Consider the following 14,816-nt stretch of genomic DNA (forward strand, 5'->3'; position numbering starts at 1 on the left):
ACATCTGTTTACTGACAGACAAATTCTTGCTTCTGCAAAGTTAATAGTCATATGAAAGCCTAAGCTAGAATTTTATTCTATGTCATCCACAAAACTGTCACCTAAATTCTGGTATAGATGCAAAGGACAGAAAACACACCTTGGTTTTCATATTCCTGGTTAGATTTGGAGACCAAGCAGTTAAAAATCTTCTGACCTATTCTGTAAACTGAAAGAATTTCACGTGAACACAATTAATAAGGAACAAAAATAATTTGGTAAGGGAGGATTAATAGGGAACCCTACTGTCTCAGTTTTTCTGAGTCACTTTTTCTTCGAATAATTGCACCTTAAATGTAGCAGTTAAACTCTATGCTGAAGTCTGTGCTGATTCTAAGGTCATTCTGTATATTTATTTGCCATGAAAAAGAGAGACTTTTTCAAAGTTGCAGAGTACTTAAAAAATATAGGAAAATGCTTTGCCCTCTGCTTCTGTTTATTTGAATATAGGTGATATTTGGATTTTAATATTACCCTTTCTACTTCATAATGTACTGTATATAGTTAAAATATATCATTCATGATATGATAAACATAATGCAAACAATAAAACATTCAAAGCCAAGCATAACCCTGTAAAATACATGGTGGCTAGAATTCTGCAGGGGTATGGAATTCCTACATCCCACAAACATTTTTGGCAGGGATGAAAGGGTTAATGTTCTGATGGTGTGGCCCTTTTGCGGGGAGGAGCATGACAGCTTTAGGCTGATGTTTTTCTTCTTGTTCCTTGCCAGACTGTTATTCAAAGAATAGGGGAAGACATTGCCTTGAGCGTAAGACTAGCTAATCGCATTCTGTGAGGTCCACTCAAGCGATTGCGAGAAAAGGTCGGTTTAGATGGAGGCAAACACTCTACTCAAGGGAAGATGATGATGAGGGAAATTTGGTTTGGCACTCCGCAGCTGCTGCAGAGAATTATTATTTAAATATACAAGACAGCTTCATTGTGAAGTTATGGTGGTGGTGATCCTTGTCAACTGCTTGATAATGCCACCTGTAAACACTGAAACATGCATGAAAAGTGGTTCGAAACTTTTCATGATAGGGAAACACTATGTGTGATTTACTCTCTATGCTCTAAGTCTCCACATAAAATGCAGACTGCTTTCTGCTTGGAGGTATATAATGGTGCATTGAAAGTTCACGAGGGAAATATTGAAAGACCACACATTGCTGTCTGCATTGACCTTGTTTAAGAGAACCCAAAAAGGGTAGCTTTGAATACCCCCATGTAAATTTTAAATATTTCATGTAGTAGTTCTACAGAACTACTTTTTTTTCTTCACATTAAGTAAGAAAGGCCAGGTTAAAGTGGGTATGTTTTGTAGCAGGGTCCACAAACTTCCGCTCTGCCCCAAACAGAACATTGGCAGTAATATTAATTAAAATGCCATCTTTGTCATGCTACTGCTAGCACGGTCCCCGATCTTTCTCATTTTATATTAATTCGGTATTACATCTGTACTAAACTGCTGAAAACCACTATTTTGACATACAATTCCGAGCACTACAAACATTAGCATTGCAACGAATAATGTGACAGACTTCAATATTGCTTTATATGGCAAATTTCACTGAGTTAACATTCTTCACAGACCCAGTGAGAGTGTACCAAGTAGTCCTGCTTGCATGTAACAGAGGAAATGACTTAATCAAGGCAGAGATCCAACATCAGTTGAGGAGTTGCAGGTGTTCCAGCCCTGGTTTGGAAGAAGAGTTACTACCTCTACAGTCCAGTCCTCACTTACAGACAGCCCCCCAACCTGAAGCAAATACTCACCAGCAACTACATACCACACCACAGAAACACTAACCCAGGAACCAACCCCTGCAACAAACCCCATTGCCAACTCTGTCCATGTATCTATTCAAGGGATACCATCATAGGATGCAACTACATCAACCACACCATCAAGGTCTCGTTCGCTTGCATATCTGCCATCAAGTGCCAGCAATGCCCTTCTGCCATGTACATTGGCCAAACCGGACAGTCTCTACACAAAAGAATAAATGGACACAAATCAGACATCAAGAATTGTAACATTCAAAAACCAGTAGGAGAGCACTTCAGTCTCCCTGAACGCTCAATAACAGACTTAAGTCACCATTCTTCAACAAAAAAAAGTCAAAACCAGACTTCAACGAGAAACTGCAGAACTGGAATTAATTTGCAAACTTGAGACCATCAAATTAGTCCTGAATAAAGACTGGGAGTGGCTGGGTCACTACAAAAAATAATTTTCCCTCTGTTGATACTCACACCTTCTTGTCAACTGTTGGAAATGGGCCACTTCCACTCTAATTAAATAGGCCTCGTTAGCACTGACCCCCACCCCCCACTTGGTAAGGCAACTTCCATCTTTTCACATGGTGTATATTCATACCTGCTTAGTGTATTTTCCACTCCGTGCATCTGATGAAGTGGGTTATATCCCACAAAGTCTTATGCCCAAATAAATTTGTTAGTCTCTAAGGTGCCACAAGGACTCTTCGTTGTTTTTACCTCTGTTATGTTTTCTATCCAGGAACTTGTGATGTGCTTATCATTTAAGCATCTAGGTATGTTTGCAGTCTATCCAGGTTTAAAACCCCAGTTCTGAATGTGAAGTGGTTATTATTGTTTCTTTTCCAAATAACACTTCATCTGAAGTGCATAAGACCAGGGAAAACATTCATTATGGGTTAACTGTTGATGGGTCCCAACCACCAAATGATTAGCAAGTCTTTATTGGACATGTCTCTATCCACATAATAGCTGTTGCCAGTCCAGCAATCAAGGTTTTGATTTTTATTACTAATTTCAGGTTAGTGAAAAGTTATTTCAAACACTTCAGTTTCATAAATCATTCATTTTCATATCTCTGGTGGTAACCTCCCTGAAAACCTCATGAAGTTAGTCAGTGAGCATCTGAAGAGGTGGGGTTTTTTACCCATGAAAGCTTATACCCAAATAAATCTGTTAGTCTTTAAGGTGCCACTGGACTCCTCGTTGTTTTTGTGGATATAGACTAACATGGCTACTCCTCTGATACTCAGTGAGCATATTTCTCTTATGGTCTTCCCAGATCTTACTGAATAGTGGAACTCCAAAGGAGGAAAAAAAGAGTAAGAAAATAGTTATCTGACTATTATACATTACCTATCACCTCTGAGTTACCTGAAGACATGAATTTCTACAACAAACAGCTCTTTATGAAGATGCTCAGCTGCCTTTGGTTAGTGACATTACAGAGAACACACCTATGTAAGAATCTGATGCTAACTGTCCAAGTTGCATTTGGAGAGAAGACAACTTTTTATGGGTAATAACCTACCTGGACAGTCCCCTTTCTATGTGGGTTTCAGCCATTAACATGTCTGGAAGTAAGTATCCTGAACAAAGTGAGGCATTGGCATGTTGTTTGTTAAGGAGTTCTCCCTTTTTTCTTGGGTGGAGCGGGAAGGAGAGGACATGAGAGAGGATCATGGTCCATTAAGCAAAACTTTCCAGATCTTTTATTCTGAACTCTGTTGACCCATACTTCCTTCTAAAATTTGGTGGCCTTTTGCACTTCACCTAGTTCTTCTGGTGCAGCTGTAACCCACACACCTTCTTGGTATGGTGTTCTGTCCCCACTCGTGGCATTGAGACCACATAGAGATTAGCTAGGGGCCTATGTGGCTTTTAGCTCATGCAGTAGAGGCTCATATGCTAAGCTCCAAAGGTTCCAGGTTCGATCCTGTCTTCCGACAACTGGGCAGTGTTACACAGTCTCTATGATCCCATTATTTTACATCTTTGCTTCCTACTGGGAGATCAAAAAGGTGCATGCTTTAGAACCATAATGTGGTTGGCATAGTACACATAGTACACAGGTTATAACCAGAGCAACAATTTGCAAAGCTAAAATGGTTGATAATACAGTGTGATATATTTTGAAGTGTGAAAGTCCAGTCCAATAAACCACTGATAGCTGAAATTCTCCTTCTCTACCTAGAGCAGCGGTTCTCAACCTTTCCAGACTATACACCTTTCAGGAGTCTGATTTGTCTTGTGTACCCCAAGTTTCACCTCACTTAAAAACTACTTGCTTACAAAATCAGACCTAAAAATACAAATGTGTCACAGCACACTATTACTGAAAAAATGCTGACTTACTCAGTTTTACATTATAATTATAAAATAAATCAGTTGGAATATAAATATTGTACTTACATTTCAGTGTATAGTAGATAGAGCAGTATAAACAAGTCATTGTCTATGTGAAATTTTAGTTCGTACTGACTCCGCTGGTGCTTTTTATGTAGCCTGTTGTAAAACTAGGCAAATATCTAGATGAGTTGATGTACCCCCAGAAGACCACTGTGCACTCCCAGGGGTACAGATACCCCTGGTTGAGAACCACTGACCTAGAGAATCTAATGAACATGAATCCATAAATATACTGTGCATGACCCCATCCTTCCTCTTTTCCCAAGAGCAATCTTTCATTTCCTCTGTATTTCCCCTAAATGTTTATTAATTGAATCTTGAAACCAAAGAAAAATAAGTCAGTTTATTGCAAAAGATAATATCCCATTAAAACAGTCTAGAAATTTACAAAACATTACATTTGATTATTACATTTTATTAGGAAGGTGCTCTGTATTTGCAGTAGCATAATTCCCGAGTCTTGTGACTGTTGATAGGACAATTATATTTGTTATAGAACTACAGGAAAAAAATAGCTTTGTAACCTTTGTAACCTATGTCATACCAGATTCAGGACTCTATTCATTTTGTTTTGTTCTTTTAAAAAAGAAATTGAAAGAGTAACTTCAAGTACAGTAATTTTGGTATATATAATGCCATATGCTGTACAGTATTTTACAAAGAGCTTGGTGTATTTCTCACATAAATGTCACATTTTTCGTAACAGCCTACTTTATTTTTGTATACCAATGTTATCAAATGGGATCATTCTGTGTGTGTGTGTGTATTCTACTCCTCTTATTGGAGCTACTTTGGAACACTACACAGTAGACTGTTATGGTATAGAATCTTTTCTGTCCAACATTAATAGTTTTGTTATCTACAAATCTATATATTTGTAGTCTAATCCTGATGTTACACAACTGAGCAGTGTGTCTCTGGAGCCACCTGTTCTCCCTTTTCCTATTTGATGCATTGTAATGGAATGTCACGCACCACTTTTTGTTGTGGTTGTGTCACGTATGCCCACTGGAGGATCTAAATATAGTAGATCCTCTATTTATACCTGGTGATATGTTTGCTTTATGTTGTCAATTTCTACGTTCAGGCAAATAAAACAGAGAAAATAGTAAAGGAGCAATTTGAGTGACTTTATATCTCATTAGCTTTCTCTGTAACATCAGACGTCGCTGATATATCTCTGCCTGACATACTTTTACAGCGTGTTCTCTTTAATAGAAATCACCCTTTTGAGTGTAATGCTATGTAATACTATTGCAATGTAGGAGCTGAATACATAATTTTCCAAAGAAATTGTATGAAGAATGGACTATGTAGAAGTTTGTGTACAGTAGCTGTACACATGCAGTATTGTGCAATTTCATGCACAAGTATGATGCCTGCTAAATTCTTGAGTGCAAGAGAAGCTTAGTTCTGCAGCTATAATTTTTTCTGTGTGATATGTACAATTACATGATTTCTTCCTTCTTTTACTGTGAATTGTAGTCAAGCTGTGCTTGAGACAGGTGTGGAATTAAAGGGGTTAACTTCATATACTTAACCTTAACTTCTTCTGTACACCCAGATTGAGTGCAGAAAACACTAATCAAGTCTAGAAGGATGACAGAGAGAACCCCACCACAGGCTGGCAGTGCTAGCACCCCCTGTAAACGGGTTTTGATACTGCTAGGAAAGGGTGAAGTGGCTGCTGTTCACTCACCGAGGCAATTGGTGCTTTATCCCATCCTCATATAATGGAGATGGGAGTGATTGTTTAGAAAGAGAGTTATCTATGGGATGAGAGATCATTAGGTAGGGAACCCTAGGAGCAACCAAGCCTGAGGAGAAGGTGTGAGCTGAACTTTGTCGCTTTTATGTTAAGTTCTGTGATGATCACACCATACCTCTTAAATGGGCAAGTGTGGACTGTGCTTGAATGAAACTGGGAAGGAAATTGGTGCATTCTCTCCCTCAGCAGCAGGCTGCAATAGGAACTGCTGCAGGTGCAAAGAGCCCCCTGGCCAAGGTAAGAAGCAGATAATTCACCATGGTACTGTGTGTTTATTTTTTAAAAATGCACATTTTAAAGAAAAACTTAATGAAGATTGAAACACATCCTGAAGGGATGACAAGTGAATAGTTAATTCCCTAGTAGAAGGGCTGCTTTCTCATTTTATGTTGGTAAAGAAAAGAAAAAAAACTTTGGGAGTGGAATATAGGACTGGTGATAGCGAAAAGCTAATGACCTCCCACCAAAGGTGCTAAGAGCCATGAAAACGGTAGAGTGGGAGAGCAATTTTTAGCCTGCAGAGTTGTTGTAAAGATGTCCCTTTACCATGAGACACTCAGCGTTCAGAACTAGTTGGATAGAAGGAATGCTATTGTACATAAATAGACCCTTCTGTATCTCTGTTATAGAGACACACTGATACACAGTCAGTATGGAAGAATACTGTAGGCATGCCAGTATATAAAATGTGTATTGATATGGGTGCCATAGTGGTGTGCTCTAACAAGGGCTAAATTCTGACCCTACTTATTGAAGGGGGCTTATGGGTATAACTAGGTCACAGTTTTGCTACAAGTATTTAAAGGGAGGTTTTCCTCTGAAAAAGGTTACCATGAATGGCATTGTAGGTTCACTGGCCCTCAGTGACTTTCATATCTAATGTGTTTAATTCTTTCTAATTCCCAGTCCTGAAAACTCTCACTCAGATGAGTCATGCTAATTTCTTTACTTTCCATGCCTCCTCATGTCTAAACAAAGACCAGTTACGCCTAAGCAAGCCCTGTTGTGCTATGGTTCTGCCTTAATGACTCCTGTGCAATTTTATTACCTTCAGTGGGTTTGTACAGTTATAATTGATTGTCCTTAATACCTGGAACTTATTAAATGGTTTTGCTGATGTACAACAATGAACAAAAGCTAACTTGTCCTCTTTCTTAGCATTACACACTAATGTAAAAGTAGTGACAAAAGTGTTCGTTTGTTTTACTCAAGTAATAAGACTATATCCCCCGGGAATAAATCTGATGAATAAGAATGTTAGTATATTAAAGTCTCTTTCAGAGTGGGACTGCCTTATGCTTTGTCACCTATAGTACTGTCAAGGCTTTAATGCTTGGCTATTAAATTTACTCTGCTGAAACTTTCCCCCTTTTTCTAAACATTTTTGCATGGAAAACAGTGCACAATTCTATTTTTCTTGGGGGAAAAAGAGGTTTAATTTTTATATCTCATTTTGACCAGTTGTGACCGCTATTTTTCTAAATTTTCAAAAATAGCTAAGTTGAAATCTGCTCTACATTAATTTCTCTTAACATTTAATGCACTAATCTGTATTGACATCAGAACATCAAAATGTATTACTGGTTTGACACCCTCTGAGTTGCTGTGAGTATGTTTTGTTGGATCAAAGAGGCATGTGTTGGGGCATTTTGATGTAGTGTGAAGGATCTTAGATGCACAATGATACAAACAGAGATAGAGATGTTTTTTAAAGCTATTGCTTTTTAGGAAAGGGTGTTAATAAATATGACTCTCCCCACCCCCAGCTACAGCAAAATAATAGGTTTCAGAGTAACAGCCGTGTTAGTCTGTATTCGCAAAAAGAAAAGGAGTACTTGTCGCACCTTAGAGACTAACTAATTTATTTGAGCATAAGCTTTCGTGAGCTACAGCTCAATTCATGAAGTGAGCTGTAGCTCATGAAAGCTTATGCTCAAATAAATTGGTTAGTCTCTAAGGTGCCACAAGTACTCCTTTTCTGTTAGCAAAATAATAGTTTCTGAATAACACCAACAAAAAAAAGGAATAGTTTCCAGTCTTGGGTCCTATAATTTTTTAACTCTAACTTTAATGGATTGTCTCTCTTGGAGAGGAAGTTTTCTGAAAATCTGTGTCCCACCCCACAGTTTTTGGTTGCACCATTGGGGACAAGATCAGGGAATGACTTTTAGGCCATTTTGTTTGAAACTAAGCATGATGTGGGAAAGCATATGGGAGCAGCTTCCTTTACTTTGAGTACCCTTGTTTTTATCAATTTAAATCACAACCTCCGTATTATTTGAAAGTAAAAATTTTGCCTTTACAAAGCATATGAGACGTCTTTTTGAAACAAAAAGATAGATTGCATCCCGTTTCAAAATACTCGTGTCTTTATTCACTGAGCTTGTTAAATGAGCAAATTCTATTCCAAGCTTCTGAGTTTTCAAATAACTTCTTTTTTTAATTTTTTAATTTCCTGTTGATTTCATAGTTGTACATATTAAAGCCTCTGGATATATGTTTCAGTGTCTTCTGAAATATTGCCCTTCAATTCTGTAGTCAGCTAAAAGACATTCACATCCACCAGAAGCATTTCTTTTTCACCTTTTTTGTTTTTCGTCTTAATTCCTGTTTCTCAGGAATTGGATGGTCAGGTGGTAATTTGGGGGCTGGAGCCATGGCAGGAGTTTTCTCCACTTGATCCAGTGTTTTCAAAACCTGATTAAATCTGCCTTCTTGTTGTCTGAAGTCATATTCCACACTATAGAATACATGAGAAAAATAAGTTAGTAAGTTGTTAGTTACCAACTACAAGGAGAGAAATATGGAAAATATTTTTAGACTGCTGCAAATAATGTTTCCTCTTTCAGAGTTGACATAATAGAGGCTGACTCAAATGCAAACAGTTGTAGGCTGTGCTGTTATGAGGAGGTCCTGTGTGGCAATTATTACTACAGGGAGTCATCTTTACTCACAGGAGGTGAAGGTTGTGGGATTGTGCCCAAAGTCATTCATTCAGAAATTAAGTAAATGCACAAATAGGAATGTCTCTAAGAACCAAACCAGGATCAAGCAATCACAGCTGGGAGGTCTTATGCAATACGATTAGGCAACATTTTACTTAATTCCAATAACTGTTCATGCATACGCTGCTTCATTCACCCATTTTTGTTTTCCTTCTCAGATTATATGAACAAAAAAGAAAGCAAATTTGCCTACCATAGGTAGATACATTTATCTATGTGTTTGTGAATCCGTGTGTGTGTGTGTGTGTATATATATATATATATATATATATATATATATATATATATATATAAACATTTTCCTAGAACAATTTAAAAATGACCATAATAATGAAATTGACCCATACAATTAATCTTAAGTATGCTATTTGTGGTAGCCCACATGTTCCATAGTATGGAAAGGTTGCTAATGCTGATTACTTTTTTATTACCGTGTAAAATGAATTGTCACATAAAAGCCTGTTTAAACTGTCAGCGAGTTAAGTTTTCTAATGGTGTTTTTTTCTTTAATAGAAAATGTGTTCTTGCTCCTGTGAGTGGTGTCACTTGTCTTCAGTGATTCTGCCTCATTGGGCTGCATTATTATTGATGAAGATGTCAAGGGTCACCTACGTGCATTAATAGTAAACAGCTTAACCATAATACAGAATTGCTTCAAGTTTACTATACTTTTCTAAATAAGTCATTTCCTGACTGACGTTTTTTCTTACCCTATTCATTGGTAAATAAGAGTAACCATTAGTGCTGGTTGTCTTGAACACAAATGCCATATGTTAAAATTAATGAGCAGCATACTAAATATTCATGAAAAGACTCAAAATAACCTGTTTTATCCTCAGTTGGTTGAGTTAATACAACAGTACCTCCAAAAGGCCTCAGTCATGATCAAGGTTCTATCATGCTAAGTGTTATTAAAAAATAAATAAATTACATGACGTGGTTTCTGCCATGAAGTGTTTACATTAAAATCTAAAGACCAAACACAACAAATGAATGTTCCTAAAATCAGAGGGGAAGGAGAATGAGGATGAGGTTTCTGTAGTCAGTGTGAGTTAGTTTGTGGTTCAAAACCAGTTAAAATCTATTTGTGGGTGTATGTCTCGGCTATTCCTGACTGGGAATTACCTGTAAATGTCAAGTTAGCAGAGGGTCTTGAGGAAGAATTTGAATGAGTACAGTGTAGTGGCCTTGCAGACTAGTTCAGGAAAGATGTTTGTTTCACATAGGGAGTACAAAAGAAAACACACGCATCCTGGTAGGGAGTACTGGATGTAGAGTCAATGCTGGTATCATTGGTAGCGTTGAGGGAGTGGGGGATGAGGATATGCAAAAAGGCACAAGAGTGAGTAAGAGAGTGGCATAGCAGTGGATGCATTAAAACTGAGGACAAGAAGACTGCACTTGCTGCAGGAGAAGAGGAGGAGCTAGTGGAAGGACTAAAATGGGCATTTTGGAAAATCTAATGGTCCAAACCACAAGAGACAGATTATTTCATTAGTTCCTCTTTGAATGGTCAGGAGTGGGAACAATATGGATGTTGGGGAAGTCAGAGAAGATGACTTACAATCTTTTGCGAAATTGCCCTGTAATCATGGGTGCCTTACAATGCCTTGCTACTGAAGCTCCCGGGGATGTTCACAATGAGCCCACAAGCATGCAGGTCACACTCTCAAGTGTCTGTGTGCTAGACAGCCCTGGTTCAGCAGCTCTGACCCCAGCAGCTTGTCTACAGCCCCACCCTGTCTTCCATCAGCCTTGGTTACAACCAGCAAGGAGATCCCAACATATTCCCATTCCCAAATTTTCCAAGAACCACGTGCTTTGCAATGTCCAGCCCTCTCCTGGAGAGTTCAGGGAAATAATAAAGTTCTTTTGTTCCTCTAAAGATACACAAAGAACACCACATCTTATTAACTGGGGTAAATACATCCTTATATTTACATGAGTTGGTTTAAAATAAAAAAAAAATTAATTGATAATAGGACACAGGTTAAGTGATGTCAAGTAAAAGGAATAAAGTTAGGGTTACAAGCAATTAAAAGTGAAAACATCAAAAAGTCTAAAACTTAATCTAGCAAGGTGTACAGGCTTTGTTCAAGATGGTTTCTCACCTATACTCAGTTTCCAAAGACTTCAAACCCCCCTGCTTGGTTGAAGGACCCATCTTTCTCGGTTTGCAAGAGCTGTCTTCACTTTTGACTGTGTAGTGATGAGTGCCAAAGATAGCTTCTGTCTTTGCTTATATTTTTCCACCATTAATGGCTGTTTAAAGAGGCAGGATTATCTCTTGCTGTTTTTCCCTTCCTATGGGTTGCCATTCCCCTGCTGATTTCTTTGTAAATAGAGCTTCCATTGTTACTGGTCACACTTGGCTTAATTTCTTTGTAGACAGGCAGATAGCTGCCTTCCCTCCTGTTTGGGGGAAAGCCTGTTTCTCCCTTGTTTGGTCACAGACTGGAAGCATAATGCCATTAAGTATCATATTTCCTCATATAGCAGGGGTAGGCAGCCTATGGCATGCAAGATGATTTTCAGTGGCACTCATACTGCCTGGCCACTGGTCCGGGGGGCTCTGCATTTTAATTTAATTTTAAATGAAGCTTCTTAAATATTTTAAAAACCTTATTTACTTTACATACAACAATAGATTAGTTATATATTATAGACTTATAGAAAGAGACCTTCTAAAAATGTTAAAATGTATCACTGGCACGTGAAACCTTAAATTAGAGTGAATAAATGAAGGGTCGGCACACCACTTCTGAAAGGTTGCCGACCCGTCATATAGTGTTAATACTACATTTCAAAATAATAGTGAAAAGACCTCACTCTATACACCTTTATAATACAGTAATATTGATTCAATTGCCTATTGCTTAAGGTTCAAGCCCCTTATCTTTCTTGACCAGTAAACCTTTAAAATGGATTCTTTTGAGGGTTACCCGTCAAAGGAAAGTTTATTCAAGCTGTGAGGAAGGTGACATGGAGCCTAGTGATGAAGGAAGCTCCATGACCTTTCTTTCCCTGAGTGTTAGATTAATTTGTTTCCCCTCCCCTCCTAATAAGTAAAAATGGACCTTCATTGTCTTTGCCTGGAGATAGGGCTGGTCAGAGAATCAAATACACATTCCTTTGTCTAAGGCAGACCTCTTTACCAACTTCCAAGATTTACCAACTTTATAAGGTCGATAGAAAGCTGGCTAGATCATTGGGCTCAATGGGTAGTGATCAATGGCTCCATGTCTAGTTGGCAGCTAGTATCAAGTGGAGTGCCCCGAGGGTTGGTCCTCGAGCTGGTTTTGATCAATATCTTCATTAAGCTGGAGGATGGAGTGGATTGTACCCTCAACAAGTTTGCAGATGACACTAAACTGGGAGATACACTGGAGAGTAGAGATAGGATACAGAGGGACCTAGACAAATTAGAGGATTGGGCCAAAAGAAATCTGATGAGGTTCAACAAGGACAAGTGCAGAGTCCTGCACTTAGGATGGAAGAATCCCATGCACGGCTACAGACTAGGGACCGAATGGCTCGGCAGCAGTTCTGCAGAAAAGGACCTAGGGGTTACAGTGGACGAGAAGCTGGATATGAGTCAACAGTGTGCCCTTGTTGCCAAGAAGGCTAACAGCATTTTGGCTGTATAATTAGGAGCATTGCCAGCTGATCCAGGGACGTGATTATTCCCCTCTATTCGACACGGGTGAGGCCTCATCTGGAGTACTGTGTCCAGTTTTGGGCCCCACACTACGAGAAGGTTGTGGAAAAATTGGAAAGAGTCCAGCAAAGGGCAACAAAAATGATTAGAGGGCTGGAGCACATGACTTATGAGGAGAGGCTGAGGGAACTGGGATTATTTAGTCTGCAGAAGAGAAGAATGAGGGGGGATTTGATAGCTGCTTTCAACTACCTGAAAGGGGGTTCCAAAGAGGATGGCTCTAGACTGTTCTCAGTGGTACTAGATGACAGAACAAGGAGTTATGGTCTCAATTTGCAGTGCGGGAGGGTTAGGTTGGATATTAGGAAAAACTTTTTCACTTGGAGGGTGGTGAAGCAGTGGAATGGGTTACCTAGGAAGGTGGTGAAATTTCCTTCCTCAGAGGTTTTTAAGGTCAGGCTTGACAAAGCCCTGGCTAGGATGATTTAGTTGGGGATTGGTCCTGCTTTGAGCAGGGGATTGGACTAGATGACCCTTCTGAGCTCCCTTCCAACCCTGATATTCTATTATTCTGATTCCCCTGATATGCCTGGTTTAAACACACTTTAGTTAAAATTCCAGCATATATTATAACTTTTTATACACAGCCTGTGCATACATCATACACAAATATTAATGATCAGTGAGTGGTTTTTAAATGATACCTCACAAGGCATATTTTGTACCAAGAGTATTACTATAGTGTGCATGATGTGAATACAGGGGTGCTTAGTGTCTCAGTGGTTGGCTATAGTGAAGACAGAGTCTCTGTTTAGTCCTCCTTTGATGAAATCTTTGTAGTTAGTCCTGGAGGATTCCTGTAACTATATATATAGAGAGAGACAACTTTGAGTGAATATCTAGCAGCTGCTTCGGAGCCCTGCAGAGGGGTGCCCAAAACCGTGGTCCACCCAGCTAATATAAAAAATGTACCAGATCTGGAGAAGGAAGAGTTTAACATAGTATCCAGATTTTGGGTCTAGGCGCTGGAGAAGATGGTTGTGATGTCAGCAGTGACAGAGAGAGTGCGGCGTGGAGGTTTCATGAAGAAGGTGTGGGTGGTGGAAGTAGTAGCAACGAGTCAGAAATGGTGAATAGATGAATGAAATTGTGGTCACATGGGTCACTGAGGTGGGAAAAATAGAGCTGCTTGATTAGGAATATGGTAGAAATGTTGGAGGAGAGAATAAAATTGTGGTGGAGGAAGCCAGTGTTCTCATGGGACTTGATCCCTCTAGGGCCACTCTGTGTCATGGGCACAGACATGGATATTGGTGGTGGGCCAAGGATAGGGTTTTGATGGGATGGTCCTGGAAGATGTAGAAAAGAGTGAAAGTCAAAGGTGATGGATAGTGCAGAGTTGAAACACTCAGTGGCTGATTCAGTAGAGGAGGTGAGTGGGAAGAACAGCACTGTGGGAACTAAATATTTCATAATGTACATTTTGACATGTACTGGAGAGATCTGGGGAGGGGGGGAATGTTGCATAGTATGACACAAGCAAACCTACTGAAGAACATCTAGTGCCTGACCCCTTCCCCCCACGAAAAAAACACTTGATATAAAATATGCTCTGTAGCCAAGTCTAATTCTGCAACCTTTATTCACGTGAATAACCTTTATTTATGCTAGTAGGCCAATTGACTTCAACATGTCTGTTTATATAAGTCATGGGTTCAGGCTACATTAATGGGATTATTCATGTGTGTACAGTGTGTAGGAGCAGGCCCTCAGTTATCTTTCACAGGAAAAAAATGAAAGAAAAAGCTATCTTAATTAGAAAGGACCACAGAAGTTCCAGAGGAGTTTAGTCATGCTTTTGTAAGCCACACTATCACTGATGTTGATGTAATTTGGTACACTTCTCCTGGAAGAACATGAAATCATCAAACCACTTACATATATTGTTTTTAGAGCAATCATTAACAAATTTCCTTCTGTGACCAATCTGGACTGTAATTTGAAAACCAAGAAGATTAGCAGGTGTACCTTAAGTTCTTGAGTTAATCTCAAGGCATTGTGTACCACAGGCTATCGTGTAATGATATGGTGAATTTCACAATAATCTCAACTTGTTTGGAGTTACCACAGAACTTATCACAGAATCAGATC

At 39.0% G+C, this 14,816-nt stretch overlaps 2 protein-coding genes across 2 annotated transcripts in view; one reads left to right on the top strand and one right to left on the bottom strand.

Annotated features, from left to right (window-relative positions):
- Positions 1-14,816, top strand: part of DOCK2 (dedicator of cytokinesis 2) — a 502,335-nt gene that overhangs the window by 219,483 nt on the left and 268,036 nt on the right. The gene's annotated exons all lie outside the window — the stretch shown is intronic.
- The window catches only part of INSYN2B (inhibitory synaptic factor family member 2B), a 31,093-nt gene continuing 24,773 nt past the window's right edge, over positions 8,497-14,816 (bottom strand). Inside the window, exon 3 of the mRNA XM_084636233.1 lies at positions 8,497-8,742. Coding sequence (XP_084492359.1) covers positions 8,556-8,742 — 187 coding nt within the window. The 3' untranslated portion in view covers positions 8,497-8,555. The remainder of the gene's footprint in view (positions 8,743-14,816) is intronic.

Source organism: Lepidochelys olivacea, assembly GCF_965140295.1.
Source record: "Lepidochelys olivacea isolate rLepOli2 genome assembly, chromosome: 8".
NCBI lineage: Eukaryota > Metazoa > Chordata > Testudines > Cheloniidae > Lepidochelys > Lepidochelys olivacea.